Genomic DNA, 21,485 nt, shown 5'->3' with positions numbered 1-21,485 from the left:
ACTTCTATCATCTTTCTGCATACTCAGTTCACACATTTTCATAACACCTACGGAAATCTTTGAAAACAAATATCTGTGGTGAAGGGTCTCTTTAAGAGACAAGAGAGGAGTTGAACGTCCTCCACCATACCTTAGTTTAAAGGGGTGATTGCGGAAGTCCCATGAAATACAACATAGTGATGGTGTCACTTTAAAAAACGCCCAGTCCGGACTGTGAACGGTTTGCGCTAGGAAGGGCATCCAGCTGTAAAACAATGAATGGCCGTAAGAGTAGTTGATCAGACAAACTGCGTAAACGGGGCTGGAACTCTAAGGAGTGAAGGTGTCGCGCACAGTAGGACAGATGTCAGGTGTGAGCATCGTCAGACCGTTACCCAGCTATCACATCACAAGGTAGATAACACTAGGTTGAGGATGGCTAGTGTAAATGTTGGTACTCTCAGTGGTAGAGCAGGTGAAGTAGTTGAAATGTTAGAACGTAGATCTGTTGATATGTGTTGTGTTCAGGAAGTCAGGTGGAGAGGAGCTTCAGTGAGATTTGTGGAAGGTAGGAGGGCAAGGTATAAGCTTTTTTGGATTGGTACTAGTGATGGATATGGAGGAGTTGGCATATTCGTTGCAGAGAAGTGGGTAGAAAAAGTAATAGATTTTATGCGTGTTAATAGTTGTATTATAGTGGTTTTTGATAGGTAATAGGATTGTCACTTTTCTGTCAGTTTATGTTCCACAGTGTGGACTCAGTGAGGAAGATAAAGATAAGTTTTATGATAAGTTATTAGCAGTCACATCAAAGTTTGGAGGCACTGAACTTATCATGGTTGGTGGCAACTTTAATGGTCATGTTGGGAAGTCATCTGAAGGTTATAGAGGTGTGCATGGAGGCTATGGATTTGGGAGCAGAAATAAGGAAGGGGGAGTTTGCTTGAGTTTGGAATGGCAACGGACATGGTGGTTTGCAACGCATCATTCAGTAAGAGACAGAGTAGGTTGATAACATGTGAGTCAGGTGGTTGTAAGACACAGATAGATTACTTCCTGGTTAGAAAGTCAGACAAGAAAGTGGTGAAGGACGTGAAAGTTATATCGGGGGAAGAGTGTGTTTCCCAGCATAGGTTGCTGGTTTGTGATATTATCTTGAAGAGTGTTAAAGACGCCAAGGGAAAGTACAGGCCCCGTCGAAAAGTCTGGAAGCTGAAGGAAGAGATTGTAGGAAGACAATTTAGTGCAAAAGTTAACCAGTTAGCCCACAATGGTCAATGCGATAGTGACAATGTTGAAAGTACTTGGACTACTTTGAAGAATTGTCTTCTAGAAGCTTCTGATGATACCTGCGGGTGGACGAAAGGACCAGCTAGACATAGACAGACCTGGTGGTGGAATAATGAGGTTGACCAGTGTATAAAGGAAAAGAGGAAACTTTAGAAAGAGTGGAAGTCAGGTGGTAGTAAAAATATTTACTTAGAAGCTAAGCGCCGCGCTTGTACAGCAGTGTATAAGGCAAAATCAGAAGCAGAGAGAGAAACAGATTTGCAGATGTGTTAAGAAGGGAAGACCAGCGCAATGAGGTATTCAAGATAGCAAAGCAAATGAAGAAGACTAATGAAGATGTTGTAGGTGAGAAGTGTATACGTAATGATGAAGGTGTTTTGGCTAGCACAGAACAGGAGAAAAGGGTAGCTTGGAAGAATCATTATCAGAGGTTGCTTAACACTGAGTTTGATTGGGACGAGGATAATTTGTCTGATGATGATGTTGTAGAAAGGCCAGCTATTCAGATCAAGACAGAATGGGTAGTGGAGGCTATTAGGAAATTGAAGATTGGCAAGGCTGCAGGTGTATCTGGTATTGTTGCAGAGATGGTAAAAGCATCTGGATATATTGGACCTTATTACAAGTCTTGCTAATCCGATTATAAAGGATGGTGCTATTCCGAGTGAGTGGCAGTCAAGTGTAATAGTGAATTGTGTCAAGGGCAAGGGTTTTGCATTAGAAAGAGGTAACTATAGAGGTTTGAAGTTGGTTGATCAAGTAATGAAAGTTATTGAAAGAGTAATTGATAAGTTACTTAGAGAAAGAATTATATAGATATAGATAAGATGCAATTTGGTTTTGTTCCAGGGTGTGGCACTACAGATGCAATATTTTTACTCAGACAGCTTCAGGAAAAGTATTTAGGAAAAAGAAAGAATCTCTATTTTGCCTTTGTAGATTTAGAGAAAGCTTTTGATAGAGTGCCACATAAAGTTATTTGGTGGGCTATGAGAAAATTAGGTGTGGATGAGTGGCTAGTTACGATGGTACAGTCTATGTACAGCAATGCTAGAAGTCGTGTCAGGATTAACGATTCACTTAGTGATGAATTTGGTATAAATGTTGGTGTACATCAGGGTTCTGTACTTAGTCCTTTGTTGTTTATTCTAGTCTTAGAAGCACTGTCGATGGAGTTCAGAACAGGTTGTCCATGGGAGTTATTGTATGCAGATGATTTGGTTCTCATAGCAGAGTCGATGGAAGAACTAGTTGCAAAGTTTGAGAAATGGAAGAAAGGACTAGAAGAGAAAGGGCTAAAGGTAAACACAGCAAAGTCTAAAGTCATGATTAGTAGCATTGCAGCCAAGTGTGACCTTGTAGTTGGAAAGTGGCCTTGTGGAGTTTGCAGGAAAGGGGTTGGTAGTAACTCAATTTTTTGTCAGACTTGCAAGCATTGGGTACATAAGAAGTGCAGTAGTATTAGTGGAAGGTTAAGAGCTGACATTCAGTTTGTATGCAAGCGTTGCAAAGGTGAGATTATAGAGAATGAAGTATTTCCAGCTTTAATGATGTACAACAGTGGCTTGTTAGAGATAGTTGAGAACTTCTGTTACTTAGGTGATATGTTGGGCAGTGAAGGGGGTGTTGGAAGAAGTGTTACTTGCCGGATAGGTTCTGCTTGGAAACAGTTCAGAGAGTTACTTCCTTTGTTGACTGGCAATTGAGGCAAAAGGACAGTTGTATGAGGCCTGTGTAAGAAGTGATATGTTGTACGGTGGTGAGACATGGGCAGTGAAGCAGGAAGATCTTGACCGTTTAGAAAGGAATGATATGAGAATGGTTAGGTGGATGTGTAACGCCAGTCTGAGAGACAGAAAGAGTTCAGATGAGCTAAGAAGCAGGCTAAGTCTCTGTAGAATTAAAGATGTTATCCAGATAAGAAGATTGAATTGGCTGGGGCACTTTGAAAGAATGGAGGAGGATAATTGGGTAAGAAAGTGTAGAGACTTGATAGTTCCTGGGGCAAAGCCCAGAGGCAGACCGAGAAAGACTTGGCAGGAGGTTATAAGGAAAGACTTTATGCAGAGAAAGTTGAGTTTAGATCTAACACAGTCTAGATCAGATTGGAAGAGGGTCATTAATATACCCCGTCCAACCCATGCTAGCATGGAAAACGGACGTTAAGCCGAGAATGATGATGATGATGATCTCATTAGTGAATTTTCACATACATGCCTTTACGCTTGTGGTCTCTTTTTCCGAAAGCTTCCTATTGGCTCATTGAAATTTTCGGTAATGGAAGGCTGAATAAATTATGCACAAAAGGTTCCCGGATTTTAGCGAATTACTGATTAGCGAATTATGTCGACAGAAAGAAAAAAGTATGCATTTTTTGAATGATTATATATAATTACAAATAATTTCATAACATCGTTGCTAGAAAAAAAAACACAGGAACCTTTTTGAATTTAATTTATGCTGAATATAATAGTGCTAAAACGAGAAGTCTGCAACCACCCTTTCGGAAAAAGAAGCGATTTTAAAACATACAGCGAAAAGAGAATGGTGTGTGTTTAATTTAAATTAACATCTCACGAAAATAACACCATCAAAAAAGTCTTTCATCAAGTATTCAGAAACAAAAAAAAATATGAAAGTATTGATAAATTATAAGGGTTTTTCTGAGACTACTCATCAAGTGAGTTTTTTCCTTTACAGTAACCTTACAGCACTTTCTCACGAACAAACAGACTCTTTCTTTCTTCATTCTTTATCGGCGCTGTAGAGCTTAGTGATTACAACACTCTCTTTTTAAGACCAGATTTTTACATGGATCCATCCATCCATCCAAAAGCAGCTCTTCCCTGTTACTACCAGAAAATTAAGATAACATTTGGGGGAAACAGAACACTAACCTAAATTTATTCTTTGGGTTTGTTTGACCACAGTATTCTCCCCCCCCCCCCCACAAAAAAAACAAAACAAACAAAACAAAACAAAAAAAACAACAACACCAATCTCACGCATATATTAAAAACAAAGTCATGTCATATTCCTATCCAAAGAATATACATTGAAGCAAAACTAATTTGTCATACAACTAAGGTTTTTAAAGCAGCTAACAAATCCCTCCAGCCTTGAGTTTTGGATTGGCACTTGGCATTTGCTGACGTAATTGATGATGTATTTTTTAAATATGTAAGCTTCAGTGGTCAATTATGTGACTGGGGAAAATCGCAGAAAAGAAGTCTGACTTGGGCAATTGCACTAGTCGAAAAAACACTGAGAATATAACAACGAAAAAATAAATTGTTTTTTTTGCACCTCATTGACAACATTAACTACAGTACTGGAAAAAGGCTGCTTAACATATCAAGCGCAATGTGCACGGACTACCTCGATACGCGATGTACCGCATTTATAATAATAAGAAACAATTAAAATAATTTATCGCGATTTATCGAGAATCTAGTATTGTGACAAAATCCGTCACAATGTGTCGCGATGGTAGGTGATAATGAGAATAAAGAGAATTTTTTTTTAATGAGAATAGAGAGAAAGTTTTTTTTATTTTAAACACATCTCTGCTTTATCTTCTTTTTTTTAAATAGGTGTATATTATAAGAAAATTTTTAACTTTTGTATTTATTAAAGTAATTCTAGCGCATTACTCTTTCAACATATTTTTTTTGTAACGCTGCTTTTCGTTCTTAAACTTTGAAAATGCGATCTCTAACCAAGCTTTTTTGTCACAGCTTTTCGTTCTTAAACTTCTAAAATGCAATCTAACGAAGCTTTTCTATCACCGTTCTTCGTTCTTAAACTTTTAAAACGCGATCTAAGAAAGCATTTCTATCGCTGGTTTTCATTTATAAACTTTTAAAATGCGATCTTAAAAAACATTTCTATTGGCGCATTTCGTTCTTAAGCTTTTAAAATGCGATCTAAAAAAACTTTCAATCGCCGTTCTTCGTTCTTAAATTTTTAAAATGCGATCTAACGAAGCTTTTTTATCGGCGTTCTTAGTTCTTAAATTTTTAAAATGTGATCTAAAAAAGAAAGATTAACGCTGGCTGTGTACCCTAGATTGTTATGCATAAGTTAATGAAATACAACACAAAGGAAGTATAATTATATTCGAACATCCGTGATCATTGTTGAATACACTCTTATGCTTAAAATAGTTTTATTATGAAAAAGTGTTAATGGCCTTGATAGCTTCGAGAATGATATCGAGACGGATGCATTGCTAAGCCCTCTCCATACAATTTGAAAGTAAAAAATGTCTATCGCGGATCGAGAATACCGTCACGATACGCGAAGCGCGATGTTAAACAACCTTTTTCCAGTACTGTACATCATTAACAAAAGTTTATAATCATTTTTGGTTAAATTAACTCATCCTGGCAAATCCCAAAGTCATTTAAATAAACACACTTTTTTATTTTCGTCAGGTTCACTTATGTTGCATTTGAATTCAAACAACATGTATATAGTGTTTACTTTGAAATATTTTAGTACAAGACAGAGGTATACATAAACATAAAATAGAGCATCTTGATTTTTTTTTTTTATTATTGCATTATATAATTTGAAAAGCAGAAAATAAAATGTAAAGTGCCATGACCTGAAAACCAAACAGCAAAACATTTGGAAGGATTTTTTTGGGCAAGGTCAGAATTTTTAAAATTTTAAAGTTTGTCAACATTACTTTGTCTATTAACAAGACTTTCGAGGGTCAAAATGCCTTTCCTAAATGACAGGAGTGTTTATTAACGGTTATTATTAACAGCAGGACATTCAATCTTGTATCCCAAAAGGCCTGCACACATAACCTTGACAAAAAACACAGTGGCAGCTAAAACAACCTACTTTTTCTTGCCAAGTTAGAAGTAAGTTTTCACAGCAAAATTCAGAATTTGTGATACACTCTATATATTTTTCATTTAGGTTATATATGAAATACATGCTCTTTAGAACACACCATTGTGCACAAAAGCTTTTATATGGTAAATTGTATTATATTGGCGCCGTAGATTAGTGGTTATAGCTTTCGTACTCTGTGCGGGAGACCGGGGTTCGATTCCTCTTGACGGCGATTCAACATGGGCGAGTGAATGTTACCATAGCCCCGGGTTAACCCAAGCCATGTGAGGGAAATTGGGGAGATGGCACACTGTGTGAGCCGTTGGATGTTGCCGGGAGTTGTCTAGTAGAGCGTGGGCCCTACTAATTGGGTCTGCGTAGCTCAAAATGAGCATTAAATACTCTAGGACTCTCCATCTAAGCCATGGCCCCTCCTGGAAATAATAGACAGGGTATATCCCTCGATATTTGTGAGGCTAGCCATGTAAAATATGCACATCTATCTATCTATCTATCATATCACCTTAATAATCTTATGTTTTCCCCTCTATATTTACTGCACACACCAGTTTATTTACTTTTTTTGCAAGCTGCCTAAGTTAAGTGGTATAGCCACTGATATTTTAAAAATGTGCGACAAAAGAGAACTTGAAATGCTTTAACTATTTACAGAGAACATTTGACCAAACACGATGCTAAAGAGACATCACTGTTTAGTCACATATTCAAATCTGCACGGTTTCGTGACTAATGACCTTCTAGTGATGGAGGAGTGGAGATTAATAATTTCCTACAAATCAATAGTTGTGGAGGGCGTTAAAAATTAATGCAGGTAGATTTTCATTCAAGGGCATGAAATGGGGAGTGATTGCATTGGAAGTGGAGTGGAGATACAAAGATGCAACTAGCTATCGCAGACACAATCTTTCAACACAGTACCTTTGGCTTGTTCTGTCAAAGATATAGATAGATAGATAGATAGATAGATAGATAGATAGATAGTTTGCCTTACCACGCTCGTGACATCTCTTTACGTAGTTTTTCGTCGAACCGTCTCTTTTTATTTTAAATTTTTGTCATGCTTTTTACCAACGATCTTTTCATTTTATTTTATTGTATAATATATTTAACTAATTTTAATTGATTATTCTTACATTTTAACTTTTAAACAGGACGCATATTAATAGCAATATTTTTATATTGAAGTGCACATCCTGTATAAATATTCTTAAATAATAATAATAATAATAATAATAAGATTTGCATATTTTACATGGCTAGCCTCACAAATATTGAGGGATATACCCTGTCTTTTATTTCCAGGAGGGGCGGGGCTTTGATGGTGAGTCCTAGAGTATTTAATACTCATTTTAAGCTACACAGACCCAATGACCTGACAACTCCCTGCAAGATCAAACAGCCAACACACTGTGCTTTTCCCTTACATGGCTCGTGTTGACCCGGGCCTATGGTACCATTCACACACCCATTTTAAATCACCAAGAGGAATATGTTTTAAAAATTTCTTAAAAATACGCGCATTTCATTTTTCTTAGTTTCCCTTGTGTACGCATTTCAATTTAGATAAATAGGCGCATGGCTTAAATACTAATTCTTTAATATTTTAATATACTTTTATGTGTAATAACAATATAATTTAGCTTTTAGAAAAATGAGTTCCCCTTCTCCAAAGAAAGCATGTGGTAGATTAACCATTGGAACTCATGATGGTACCTTCCACTGTGATGAAGTTACAGCATGTTGGATGCTTAAACAACTTCCTAGATACAAGGATGCAGAGATTGTTCGGACCAGGGATAATTCTAAACTGGGTCAATGTGATATTGTTGTAGATGTAGGAGGAGTTTACGATCCAAAAACCTTCCGATTTGATCATCATCAAAGGTTTGTCTTAATAATTTCTCAAAACTTTTTTTGGTATGGAAAGCTTCTCGGTAGACTTAGTTTAGACTGAGATTTTTATATTGTAGAGGAACTACTTTGTTCATCACTAACATACTGCCTGGCAGTGAGCGGGATTCGATCCGCGGTCCCCAGAACTGGGAGCCGCAGACGAACCCACTACAATACGTGCGGCAAAATGGCAGTGATGACCTCAGATAGTGAGATTTTTGTTTACCACTAGATAATTAGAGTTTTAAACAAGGATCCAGTCTGTTAAAAAATTATTTTATACATGTTTTATTATCTCTAAAACTTTATCAGTTTTTAGAGTTAGGTACTGTTAGTTAAATTTGGTTCTAACAGGCAAGTAATCTTGCATCTAATACAACAATTGCGAACGTACTTCTCTTACAATATCTTTTACATATATCTAGTTTTCTTTGTTAAGAAGTGAAATTTTATTGGTCCAATTTGACATCCGCACCACTCAGAAAAGCAAATACTTAAAATATAAAAATGGAAAATATACATGTCGGTTTTTGCACATGGCTTTATGTATATTTATATTCTTTTACTCTCTAGCGCTTTGAGGCATAAATAGATTTTCAAACTGATTGAACACCGATGCAAAAATAGTACCTTGACCCTCTTGTGCCATATATTTAAAAAATTTTTCAGTAATATATCATTTTGTTATTTAGGTCTTTTAATGGTACCATGAAGAGCCTTGCGAATGCCAAGTGGGAGACCAAGCTCAGTAGTGCTGGCCTTGTTTACTTGCACTATGGGAAAGAAGTTATTTCACAGTTAATAAAAATGCCGCCTGACGACAGAGATGTTAATCGTTTGTATGATAAAATCTACGAGAAGTTTATTGAAGAAATTGATGGTATAGATAACGGCATTGATCAGTATGACGGCACTCCTAGGTAAGCGTCAACTGACATGTGATGATATAATGTTGAATAAGTTTTATCACTGTTTTAAGAACAAAAACCCATATTTATCGTAATAAGTGCTTTTTACATTATTAAGTGAGAATTTAAAGGCTAGTTGTAGCCCTAAGAAGGGAACTTGCTAAATAATCTTTACATGGATTATGTTACTTTTAATATGTTTTAGATACTAATTTAGTGAGACTTGCAATTATCCAATAAAGAAATAAATCTTTTTCTTTACTTTTCTTTCGTTTCAAACATAAGAAAAAAATGTCCGACTTTCAGACAAATTCTGACAAACCGCCAATCAAAATGATTTGCTTTGATAGTTTTGAAGCATTGTTTTTGACTTGTTGTTTTAATTTTGAATCTTCAGCATGAGAGAAAAACTCAAGGAATACAATAAATATAATTTATTTGTCAAACCAATTTAGTAAACAAACACCCATGATAAAGATGATGTTTGGTTTGGTTGAAAGGAAAACTGAAAAACAAAAACAGAACTAGAATTAGAAAAAAAGTTGTACTGAATTTTATTTCACACAATCATGCCTGAAATTTTGGTGTCCCAATCGTTTGGTCGAGACTTTTAGTGAATTTAATTTTCTGCCAACTTTTTGACTGGAGATCTGTCACACTAAAACTTGTTAGGATTTTAATGTACGAACAATGCATTTTACATTATGTATAATTAACTTCTCAAAAAAAATGTATCTTCTTTCTTTAGATACCAAATAACTACAAATTTATCATCCAGAGTATCAGGGTTAAACCCAGCCTGGAACGAAAAGGAACCTAATGCTGATGTTAGTAATTTTTACTCCATTTCCTGCTGATTTAATAATAAAGTCATTTTTTATTAAAAAAAGTATAGCTATTCACATAAAATTGAAAATATCAATAAAATTTTCCTGCCTTGGCACATGTATATACCCTTTAGATATCTATGTTTGGTGACCTCATGGTAGTGTGTTCACCTCCAGTGCAGAAATTCTTGGGATCAAACCTTGGCTGAGTCAAGCCAGAGTGTAGAAAAGTGTGAATCGATCCTTTCTGCTCAACGTTTGGCATGAGAATGGGATTGATATTTCAGGTGGTTGTCTAGTTGAGCGATTGCTGTGCTTGCACGCCTTTCGTAGCCCAAATGGAAGTTTTAAATGCACTAGGACCCCTTTTGCAGGACCCTCATTGATAACACTACTATTATGAACTGTCCTGGGTAAATAATAGTAACAGTAACAATAACTGAAAAAGAAATTTGGTACATGTTCATAGATAAATTTTCATGCTTTCAGAAAATAGCAGTGTGCTATGGAAAGAAAATATAGTCTTAGTGGTCAAGGACCTCCAGCATAAATTTCTTTTATTTTTTATGTAGGCTGGTTTTAAGAAGGCAATGGAATTGTGTGGTTTGGAGTTCATGGATCGTATTAACTATTATAAGGACAGTTGGCTTCCAGCAAGAACCATTGTTGAAGAAGCTGTCGGTACCAGAAAGAAGGTACATGCTATAAAATGTTTTATGTAGTAGTATAGTACGGTATGGTATGGTATGGTATAGTATAGCATGGTATGGTGTGGTATGGTATGGTATGGTATGGCATAGTATGGTACAGTATGGTATAGTATGGTATGGTAATGGTAACGTATAGTACGGTATGGTATGGTGTAGTATGGTATAGTATAGTATTGTACAGTATAGTATAGTGTAATACAGTATGGTACGGTATGGTGATATGGTGTGGTACGGTATGGTGGTATGATATGTTATGGTACAGCATGGTGGTATGGTATAGTGGTATGGTATGGTATGATACGGTATGATACGGTATGGTACGGTATGGTGTGGTGTGGAATGGTATGGTATGGTATAGTATGGTATAGTAGTATAGAAGTATAGTATAATGTACAGCTGCTTTGCTATATTATTAAACGAAATTCTGTTCTCGTTATGTCCCTTATTATATATTAACAAGAATGAAATTTCCCGTCTCAAATATTTTCACCAAAAATATTTCGGACGTATTTTGCCCTGTTTGTGATGTTTATGTACGGGTTTTACCGTATTTTTAAATGCAATGACCATAAAAATTCACTAAGTCACTAGGTTCCCATTGAGGTGCTTTAAATGAACCATTTGGGTTTAGATGTATCCTGTAATTGCAACATTGTGGCTATTTGGCCCAGTTTATTTTGGCAACCTCCAAAACTTTTATTTTTATTTTAATCCTTTTTGTCTGCCCTTCATCTAAGCAAAATTGTATTCGTAAGAAATTTTGGACATTTCAGACGTTACGAGCGTTTTGTCCAAAAGTTCGGGCACTTTTAGACATTAGCGAGCGTTTTGCCCGAAATTAACTCTTTTTGGTAATTGTTCATGGTGCTCCAAAGACGAAAATTCAACCGTCAAGAAAAAGGTCTATATTTACACAGTTTACCCAGAAGCAAGTTTCCACAGAAGATAGGCTTGTTAAAACAATTGCGAATAGTTGTGTTGTCAGAAGGATATATTGCAGAATTATGGTGAGCATAAGATATACCTAACATATCTACCCATATACGTCTGTAATGCCTGTCACGCAAAATGGTAACCGCAGTAGCGAGACACATGAAATGCGGTAAATAAAAAAAGACGGGCAAACACGTGGATTTATCCGCAGGCCACCGACTAATATAAATAAAATATGAAATGATTTTCTCGTTTTTCGACATTTGTAGGAATGCTACTTTTTGAAGGTAGTTTCCATCGAAAGCCTGCCAAAAATTTCCAATCATGACTTAAGAGAAGCCTTATTATTAGGACAGCCTTTGCGAAGTTAATTCTTGTTGCATTCGCACGAAAATATTCGCTAACTTTTTTTACCCCTTTTTATACGCACAGGTTGATGCCAGCTGTGAGATTATCGTGTTCAACAAGTCTGGCTGTCCATGGAAGGAGCATTTGTTTGATATAGAATTAGAACAAGCGCTTGAGCCAACTATTAAATTTGTGTTGTATCAAGATCAGAATCATAACTGGAGAGTGCAGGTATGTGAACATCACATGTTTAACATGTGATAATCCCGTGTTGTTAAATGTTTTAAATTTAATAACAATTCTTCATGTGGGTTTCAACTGAAACGAAAATGGCGCGTCGATTGACGATTTTGGACGAAAATGCGCGTTTTTGGCAACTTATTAAATCTAAAAATATTTTCTTTACGTTGCCTTTTGAAAGCGTTAAAAAGCTTATGAAATATTCAAAAGGAGAATTTGTTATTTTTCGACGATCTTCACCAAATCTATATCAAGGTTTATTTCAGTAATTTTCAGCGGTAGCGTTTTTGCGCTGTATTTATTCTATGTTTACGTATTTTTCAAATTTCTTGCTTACTATGCTTTTTCAGTTCCTCCTCTTATCACCCTTTTTTGTTTACCTTATCTATTTTAAAGTTTCTGTCGAAAGTTACCATCATCCAATTTTTTTGCAAGAAGAATCTGATTGTCTCATAGATTGATTCTTTTGATTTGTTTTGTGTGACTTCGTTGTTTCTTATTTAGTGTGTTCCAGAAACACTTGGATCGTTTCAGAATCGGTATGTTGAATTTGTATTACAATACTGGCCAAACTTTTTTATGCCAAAGGCGGGAGCGGGGGGCAGAGAGGGCTTTTATTCACGAGGATTGATTCTGTCTAACATTACTTTGCTTTTTACATTACTTTAGAATAAGTTTATGCGCATCATGGTGTGGTTTACGTGAAGACACACTCTCCACCGCTTCCGGTATATCTGACTGTGTATTTGTACATGCGAATGGGTTTATTGGTGGAAATAAAACCTACGAGGGAGCGCTAGAAATGGCTAGAAAAACATTAAGAGCACATCGAAATAAAGAGGAGTGAATCGTTCTTTCCCGCTGCTTTGTTTCTATTTTAATGCAGCCTCTCTTTGGAAAATAAAATCCGACGCATAACGTCATGTGTAACGAAGACGTAACTGAACTGCTACTCGTACGCTCCGAAAAACGAGATACCGCCGTGAAAGGCTGTTGCATGGACGCTTGTTTTATTCAATGGCTTTTTTTAAGGATGTTTCATTTTTGTGTATTGTTTACTCAGTGTTTTAGATTGGATTCTCTCATTTTAACTACTCCAGTAACTTAATAAAATACGTGTGCTCAAATAGATTGTAGCTTCGAATTTTTTGTTAGTCCATTTTTAATTCTGCTGTAGAAGAAAAATTAAAAAATATTTTCTGTTGTTTTTATTCAAATTTGGCCAAAATTTCTTACGATATAACAAATTTTGACAAGCCATAACGGAGTTTCAAAATTCTATCGACACAAAACAAAACAAGCCAAAAATTTGTCCCTAAAAGCGCTTTGCTAGTGCCCAGACCTACGCGGTATGAAATTCCGTAATAGTGAAATAATAAGCATCCATGATGTCCAACGAAAAGTTATCTTATTTTCTATAGCCATCTACGTGACAACGCAGGTGTCTAATAGATAAATTTGGAAACTCAGTAAGTTTCATAGGCATATAACATAGCACTAAGGAGTTATTAAAAAAAGCCGTCAGGGGAGGCAGAATCCGCGTTCAATAAAGAATTGGCCCTGCAAGAAGACACCGTTTCCAGGGCATTTTTCCTTGTTGGTATGAACTTGATAGTGGCAATGTTGGCCACTTTGTTAGAACGTCTAAGAGGCCGCAAACCACTGGGGACGAGGTTGCTTGCAAGAAGACACCGTTCCTTTTTGTTAGAGATACTTCAAAATATTGTCATCAATTTTTTAATTAATGGCGGTCAATAGAGGATTGACCTTACGAGAAGACATCAATATACTTCCATGTATAAACATTAATAACACGTTAAAAAACACCATGGGAAAATATGATAGTGATATGAAATTTTGGCAAAAGGAAAAAGAAAAGTGCGGGGAATAAAATACTAGACGAACACATGAATTTGAAAGAAGTTCAAATTCCCGCACAGAATCGCATGTTTGCGTTCATCTTCTTTTAGCTATATTTTAATTCCCGTTCTGTACGTAGAACACGCTCTAAGTATCCACTAACATCTTTCTATCTTTTTTAATTTGTTTATAATTTTCCACGTCTTCAACTTTATCTGGCGTTGGGATGTTTGATGTTTCAGGAAGAAAGAAATACAAGATGAAGGCTCCGCTGAAGAGAAAAATACCACTGACTAAAACTGGGATGTCCGCTGATGTGTATGTACCCTAAAGAAGAGAAGGAAATTTTGTTTTCATTAAAATCACGAAAGATCTTTTCCTTTTTGGTGAGAAATAAATGTGGCGTGCGTTTGTGGGTGAGCGTTGGTGGGTGAGTAAAAGAGGTTGGGTGAAAGGGGGAATAGAATAAAGTAGTTCATGTCATATTTAAAAAAAAAATAATTTGCCCGTGTGGAGCCCGTGTTAATTAATCACTCTCTTTCGAAGCGTGACTAAAGAAAGTTTACAATCGAATTGCCCCTAACAAATATTTATATAATTATGACTCACCACGGCAACCAGTTGAGGAGCAAGCAAACTCCCCAGTCGACCAGTCATAATACATGCACCAAAACACCTTGTCCTAAAGCAAGAAAAAGTTCGTGACAAAGAACTTGATTCACAATAAATATATAATCCAATGAAAACAGTTTTTAACGAAACAAGATAAGAACCGCTTAATGACCTTACCCAAGCTGAGTATAAAAATAGAAGCAAAGAGTTTTAAAGACCCTTCTTTTCTTAGACGACAAATAATCAGTTTCTCGAAACTTGAAACACCGTTACTGGCTGAGGACAAGAACCAAACAGTTCATGCTTGGTATCGTTTGCACATTTTCGCATGTAAAACTACATACCTGAATTCTGTAGGAAATATATCCATAGTGTAAAAGTAGATGACTGTAAACGAAATTGCACAAAACATTTTTCCAACCATCATAATAGCTAAAAAGACATGTTACTGTAATAAGCGATCGTTATTTCTTGGGTCACCTGCCTGTCCACTCGCGTGTTTGCCTGTCCACTCGCGTGTTTTTCCGTCCACCTGTTCATTCTAACGCTCGCCTGTTCACTCATGTTGTTTTGTTTACTTTTCGTTTTACCTTCTTGCGATAAAGACTTGCGATATTTCAAGGGAAATGTTTGATATTTGACATGCATATTTTTTTCACTGTGAGCAATGACCTGGTATTACAATCAGGGGACTTAACAAACATAAAATACACGTAATGGTTGCAGAATCAAAGTCATGCGAATTTGGCAGAAGATTATTGAAGTTTACTTAGAAGGATTATAGTATAAGTTAGCCTGTTTTCACCAGAAGAACAACACTCACCTAAATGATTGTAAAACTTGTAAATAATCGAGAAAACACCACCGATGAATGAATAAATAACAACGAGCCTTCTTTTACCTAGCCTAAAATAAAGCGAAAAACTGGTTAAGCAAGTCCAAATTTAGGGTATGAAAGCGCAAGTAAGGGAGACTAATATTCCATGCATTGTAATAACGCATTTGTTTTTATTATATCTATTTTTTAAAATATTCATAAAAAATTAAGCTGAAATAAAAACAAGATTTCTCTGTAACAGTAGCTGGGTAACAAACAACTTCGTTCCCAGGGCAATTTTTCGCTTTTTAGTATTAAATAACAAAGATAGCAAAGAAACAATGAAGGAGACATCGCACAAATTAAAAGTTCGTTGCCATTTGACTAAATAGTTTTTTGCTTTGCATATGCGAACTTGAACGAAAAGTCTCTTTTTTTTAAAGTGCGCATGCCCTATTAAAAAGCTTATACGTTTTTTGTGCCATAGCGGAAAATGCACTTAAATGGAAACAAACCTAGGCGTTTGATCTGTTGCCTACCACTAGATTTACTCAGAATGTGACATTTTGTTAAACACACGCTTTTATAAGAAGATCAAAATTCTAACCAAGGTGATCATTATTACCATTTCTTTACTCTAAACATTACACCTAGCCTAATATTCTTTTAAAGTGTATTCTTATAAAAGAAAAATCGTGTAAGGTGAAAGAAATAAAAATTGGACAAACCTTTTCATAAACAATATCGTTGTTGCTATGGGAGCAGTATCAACTGCAGAAGAGATAACAAGAGATAAGTAGGGATTCCTGGATAAATTCTTGACATTGAACGCCAATCCGTAAAACGATAACGCTAACCCAATCCTGAAGTGGAAGAAATTATGTACTGCATAGTAGAAGAAGTGATGTATCTTATGAATTGGGAAAGAACGCCATACCAATATCAAATAGTAAAAAAGACCCCTGGTTGCAATTCTAAAGAGAGCACTGATTTAAATCACTGACGATGAATGTTTGCCAAAAAGCTTTCGCTTAAAATTTTAAAAACCTTTTTATTTATTCACCAATATTTAAGTTATGGCGAATATCACTAACGTACCATAGAAATATGCCCGCAAATAATCTTTTGCGCATCTCTTTGTATGATAGGATCCTTCGAAATGGAATACGCTTATTACTCGTGTCGTTTCCTGGCAACAAAGAATTTCCTCGTATTGTCGGTAAATCTCCGAGCGTTACGCCGTTAATACGAGCAGCGTTTTGGAGGTGCCGTTTGACGTCTTCTTGTCTGTCGTGAATAATAAGCCATCGCAACGATTCTGGCAAAAAACTGGAAGAAGAAAAATTCAATCTTGTACCCAGAGCTTTTTTTCGCTTTCTGGATATGGTGTGCTGGCGCAAAGCCGCATATCAGAAAGCAAAAAAGACGTCCTGGGGACCCAATGGCACTGGTCCCAGAAATATATTGAAAGACATGTGTCATATTGAGAAGATTTTGCGTATAGTTAAACATCTGCTGGATTTCAAAAACTGCGTTCATTTTAGGAGGGGGGGAATCAACGAGGTTCCAGGGGTTCTTGTGTTTTTGACATCGAGATAACAAACATAGAGAACGAGGATGAAGGGCGGAGGGGGGGGGGGGGGGGGCGAAGGAAGTGTAATCTAAGATACTATAGCATAATTATTCATTTCCTTTTAAAGCTTTAACCCTACGATTCATTTAGCTCAATTATAAAGTAGAGCTTTAATGCAATTATTCTGACCTAGTCCATCTTGTCTATTGTTTTGTACTTTGGTAAATAATTTTAGGCAGGTCAACAAAAACGGACTTACAAATAAGCAACTATCAACGGAATGAATGTGGGTACTGCGAAAATGAGTTGAGTTTTCCACCAACTTCTCATCAGCCACGCTATCGTGTTTCCGAACAGTATGTCAACTATATACAGGCTAGATAAAATCGTGCCAATTGTATCGTTATATTTCGTAGGATATAGTTCCACAGCGCATATATTAGCCGTAGTGTGAGCAACCTAGGGTAACATAGTTTATATATAAACTATTTTAAGCTTACTTTCAACTTTGTAAAATATAGTTCAAATACTCAAACTAGAAAATTGGAACACTATTTTCCATTGATAACATTTTATAGAAAATTAAAGACACACCTTCTAATAAAAATATTAGCACGCTGACGCATGCGCGAAAGAACAGAATCAACTTACACAGATTAAAACACCTAGTGTGAAGCGAAGCACTAAAAATAAGATCAGATTGTCTACGAGGGCCGTTCCAGCAGACACCGTGATGGAGAGCAGTAAAAACAACAACAACGTCGGTCGGCGTCCATGTTTATCTGGTAGGTGGTGTAAAAGTGAAGTACCAATCATGACGCCGACAAAGAATAACGACGTCGACAGCTGAGGAAGAAATTTCTTATCGCACACCAAATCCCACTAAAAAAAATTAACAAAAAATTAACGTTGCAAGATACCCTTGGGTCAAGGTTGGTTAATAACTTACATGTCTAAGTTAAAAAATTCCACCAAAAACTTGGGAATATTTTATAGGATTTAAAATTTTGGTTTTGTTTGTAGAATAGCAGATCTCTGTATCAGCAAAAAGCTATATTCTATATCAACACCACTTTATGCGATCAAAAAACCTGCTCTTGTCAACCTTGCCCCTAATATTCTTTTTCCCCTTTTTAAAAAATAGATCCTGGGGGCGAGGTTGCCTTCTTCATTACCTCTAAAATTTTTAAGCAAACCTTCTAGAATATCAGCGTTAGATGCCATACCTGGTCACACTCACCTTTGTTACAATAGAGTCAATTTCACCTTCTTCCTTAGTAAACATGTATGTCCAGCTATCGCAAGGAAGTTCTTTGCTCACGTTACCTTTTACAGTCACGTGACAATTTCCAAAATTAATTTTCTCTGCACTTGTGTTAAGTGTAATGGCTAACTCTGTGTGATTTTCCAATGAACTTTGACATCTAGCAAAAAAATTATGAACTTAATTTTTTAGTATGAATACCAAAGTACGCATTGCAGAGACGATAGGAAAAGAGCTGTAAAAACTTTTGTGTCCTTAGGATCTAGTTATTTTGAAGCTAATAAAAAACATTTTCTACTCGCCTAAAATTTCTTGGAGTGATCCCGATAGATGACGAGACAACCACAAATTGAGTACAAACGAAAAATAATATCCACTTGAGGATGAATGTGTTAATCAGATGATATAAACCAGGTCGACCCAGATTTACTAACATACTGTCTAATGTTACTTCGCGTGTTTGTGACTGGTTTCCACTAAAGTGAAATAAATATTCTAATGGCATGCGTAAAGTGGAGGTTAAAGTTAAGTAGACAAAACTAGTCTGGGGAAGAAATGTTAGGAATTTGAAACAACCTAGTGCCCAGTTCCTCCTTTTCTGGTGGTTTCTTTTGTTGGAAATTTAACGAAATAACTCACTTTAATTCCAACAATTCTACATGATGAATATCTTCGTGTTGCATGATCAACGAATTTCTACAGCAAAATAATAACAACCACAGTAAGAAAGGCGTACTTTGCGAAGTGGACTGTCGCCTTTTTTCGTGCAACGTACGGTTAAGTAAAGAAGCCAATATGTCTACGCTTGGTCATGGCATTTCACTAAGGATTTTACAACAATGATACCTACTTTAAGGGCAGAGAATTATAAAAAAAACAAAAAAAACACGAAATTTATGTACTAAAAGATCACGTTTCGCGGTTTTAGGAACAAATCTCGCAGAAAAACATTTTACGAATCGAAAAAAAAAAGGTTATTTTCGCGTGATAAAATTATCCATCCATGTGTCACTGATTTTTTTTTCACAACGAATTACTACAGAAAAGTTCTTTAATTTGTTGGAAAAAAGTTTAATTTCGCGTGAAAAAACTTTTCCGTTTTGTTGTTTTCGCAAAAAGGGCAAAAAACGCGTTTTGCCCTTAAAGTGTGGATCATACTTGCCACCATTTTAGTAAGAGGCGGAAGGTATTAGCATAATTAGCATAATTATTTTCTCTCTAACGGCGGTAATTTTTGTGTGACATCACCAGCAATTTCAAAATCAGGGAAAGCTGAACGGTTGCTTACTTTTTGCTTATGAACTATTTACTTGGCAAGATTAAATTACCTTGTTTACGTCGTCGGGCTAGTGCCGTCATCACAACCAAGCTTTCTTATATTACGTTAGAAAAAAGAAAACCGTCAGAAAAAATTATTCTTTTTTTATAATCTAGTAATATTTACTCCAAGCTGTCTCTTATAAATTGCCTTATATTTTGGGAAAATTTGAACGTGCATATTAAAATATCTCGTATAAATAAAAAAGACTAAAAAATAAATAGTAAAAATACTTTACCTGTTGGTTTTTACTTAACCTTTACTTTGCAAAATTTCTCTTCTCTAAGATTTTATTTTTAATTAATCGATGCTTTTGTGGTTAAAGGCCACCTCAAAATAAAAATATTAATGAAGTATATTTCAAGCATATTATACACTAAAATATTTTATTTTTATTTTCGTTGTGTAATTAGCTGGATATTATGTAATTAAATAATATTTATATTTTCCCAGAGGTAATATTTTTAGTTCTTTTTAACTGTTACAGTTAATTATTAATTATTTCTGAAAAAAGAAACTCACTTTACTATTTGTCATTATAGCGCAATCGGGGGATAGATAGATAGATAGATAGTTGTGCATATTTTACATGGCTAGCCTAACTAATATTGAGGGATACACCCTTCCTATAATTTCCAGGGGGGGGGGGCATGGCTTAGATGGAGAGTCCTAGAGTATTTAATGCTCGTTTTGAGCTACGCAGACCCAATTAGGGCCCGCGGTCTACTAGACAACTCCCGGCAACATTCAACGGCCCACACATGGAGCAATTTCCCCAATTTCCCTCATATGGCTTGGGTTAACCCGGGCCTATGGTAACATTCACTCGCCCATGTTGAATCGCCGTCAAGAGGAATCGAACCCCGGTCTCCCGCACAGAATACGAGAGCTATAACCACTAATCTACGGCGGGATCACTTATTTCAGTCTGATCACACTGCGTCTCTTTACAATTTTGTAGTTCTTGCATCTGAACCTGTTAACGACATTTTAAAGAATATTTGGAAAGTCTTTTTATACATAAAGAGAAACCATGTCTCAATAGAAATATAACGTCGGCATCTTTTTATTCATTCAGTTAATTAATTTATTCTCTTAGAAATTGTTAAGGATATTTTATAATTTGTTTTCTGGTTACTTTATATATTAATGTCATCAGGGCTCTGATAAGAACCGAAAGCTCATTTAAAAAATAACCTGTTAATTATATTATTTTTTATACTTGGCATGTATACGTCATATGCATCTGACATTTAGTTTTTGCCGCTCTTTTAAAGATAAAAATAGGACAATTTCATTTTATCCATATAGCTCAATAAACAACATTTAAGTTCTTAAATTGTTTCATCTCTAAATTCTCTGCGTCGCGGCGCGTTTTCCCCATATATAGTAGCCGCTAAATGATGTATACTCACTCTCGGTTTGCCGCATGACACTGCAGCAAGTTGGGATCGAATCCGTAGCGTTTTGCGTTGTCACATGCTGAAATGAGAATTCTTCATTGTTATTCTTGAATCACATATTTCTTTCTATTGTATACAAAAATAAAACGAAGTATTTTAAAATTTAACGCAACAAAAAATGCAAAAATCATGCGGCGACGGGCCGTGCCGCAAGAAACTGCGTTTTCAGTGTGAATTTAGCTTAAGCCTGATTGCGTTTTTAGCATAGCATATCCCAGTCAGAAATGAATTTTCACTTGCACCCTAATTTCGTAGAGACTGAAAGCGCTCCTTTACTTCAAATAACCTCCTAAAGTTAGCACGAGATTTAAAGACGATGTCTCCTTGACAAGGAAGCTATGTTGATGGTTTTTATTTCTTACTACTTGTTTTTTATTTTCTAACATTTTTATTTCACAATACGTTGTGGAATATTTAGGCGTTGTTCACCTGAAATTCAAAGCCAACTTATAAATCTTCTTTTTCGAAAGGCTCTCAACTGCGCATGCGCGGAACTTTCTGGTTCCCAATGATAGGACTTACCACTTACCTGTTTTAAGTTCGCTGACGAACAAAAAGGTAAACGAACCCTAGTTTGAACT

General features: G+C 35.9%; 2 protein-coding genes across 2 annotated transcripts; one reads left to right on the top strand and one right to left on the bottom strand.

Moving 5' to 3' along the window:
- The first annotated feature begins 6,192 nt into the window (after positions 1-6,192).
- LOC130628791 (MYG1 exonuclease-like) lies at positions 6,193-13,184 on the top strand. The gene is made up of 8 exons (XM_057441800.1): positions 6,193-6,260; positions 7,779-8,022; positions 8,724-8,951; positions 9,688-9,766; positions 10,339-10,461; positions 11,842-11,988; positions 12,502-12,536; positions 12,667-13,184. The coding sequence occupies exons 1-8, from the start codon at positions 6,209-6,211 to the stop codon at positions 12,842-12,844; spliced, it is 1,086 nt and encodes a 361-aa protein (XP_057297783.1). The 5' UTR covers positions 6,193-6,208; the 3' UTR covers positions 12,845-13,184.
- A 26-nt stretch (positions 13,185-13,210) lies between these two features.
- On the bottom strand, positions 13,211-19,979 carry LOC130628790 (solute carrier family 22 member 15-like). Its single transcript, XM_057441799.1, has 12 exons — positions 19,680-19,979; positions 18,763-18,819; positions 18,426-18,599; positions 18,100-18,283; positions 17,511-17,741; positions 17,119-17,318; positions 16,385-16,615; positions 16,015-16,149; positions 15,293-15,375; positions 14,814-14,901; positions 14,467-14,539; positions 13,211-14,184 (listed from the first exon to the last, which is right to left on the bottom strand). Exons 2-12 carry the CDS (start codon positions 18,804-18,806, stop codon positions 14,005-14,007), a joined length of 1,623 nt encoding a protein of 540 aa, XP_057297782.1. The 5' UTR covers positions 18,807-18,819; positions 19,680-19,979; the 3' UTR covers positions 13,211-14,004.
- Between the last annotated feature and the right edge of the window lie 1,506 nt (positions 19,980-21,485).

This window comes from Hydractinia symbiolongicarpus, chromosome 15 (genome assembly GCF_029227915.1).
Source record: "Hydractinia symbiolongicarpus strain clone_291-10 chromosome 15, HSymV2.1, whole genome shotgun sequence".
In the NCBI taxonomy this organism is placed as follows: domain Eukaryota; kingdom Metazoa; phylum Cnidaria; class Hydrozoa; order Anthoathecata; family Hydractiniidae; genus Hydractinia; species Hydractinia symbiolongicarpus.
This window is presented reverse-complemented; position numbering and strand designations above follow the sequence as displayed.

Coding starts and splice junctions, on each gene's coding strand:
- LOC130628791 (XM_057441800.1), top strand. CDS start 6,209: ATGAAATACATGCTCTTTAGAACACACCATTGTGCACAAAAGCTTTTA. Junction 6,261..7,778: donor TGCACAAAAGCTTTTATATG/GTAAATTGTATT, acceptor AATATAATTTAG/CTTTTAGAAAAATGAGTTCC. Junction 9,767..10,338: donor AAAAGGAACCTAATGCTGAT/GTTAGTAATTTT, acceptor TTTTTTATGTAG/GCTGGTTTTAAGAAGGCAAT.
- LOC130628790 (XM_057441799.1), bottom strand. CDS start 18,806: ATGCAACACGAAGATATTCATCATGTAGAATTGTTGGAATTAAA. Junction 15,376..16,014: donor ACGATATTGTTTATGAAAAG/GTTTGTCCAATT, acceptor GCTTTATTTTAG/GCTAGGTAAAAGAAGGCTCG. Junction 14,540..14,813: donor ATATTTCCTACAGAATTCAG/GTATGTAGTTTT, acceptor TTCTTGCTTTAG/GACAAGGTGTTTTGGTGCAT.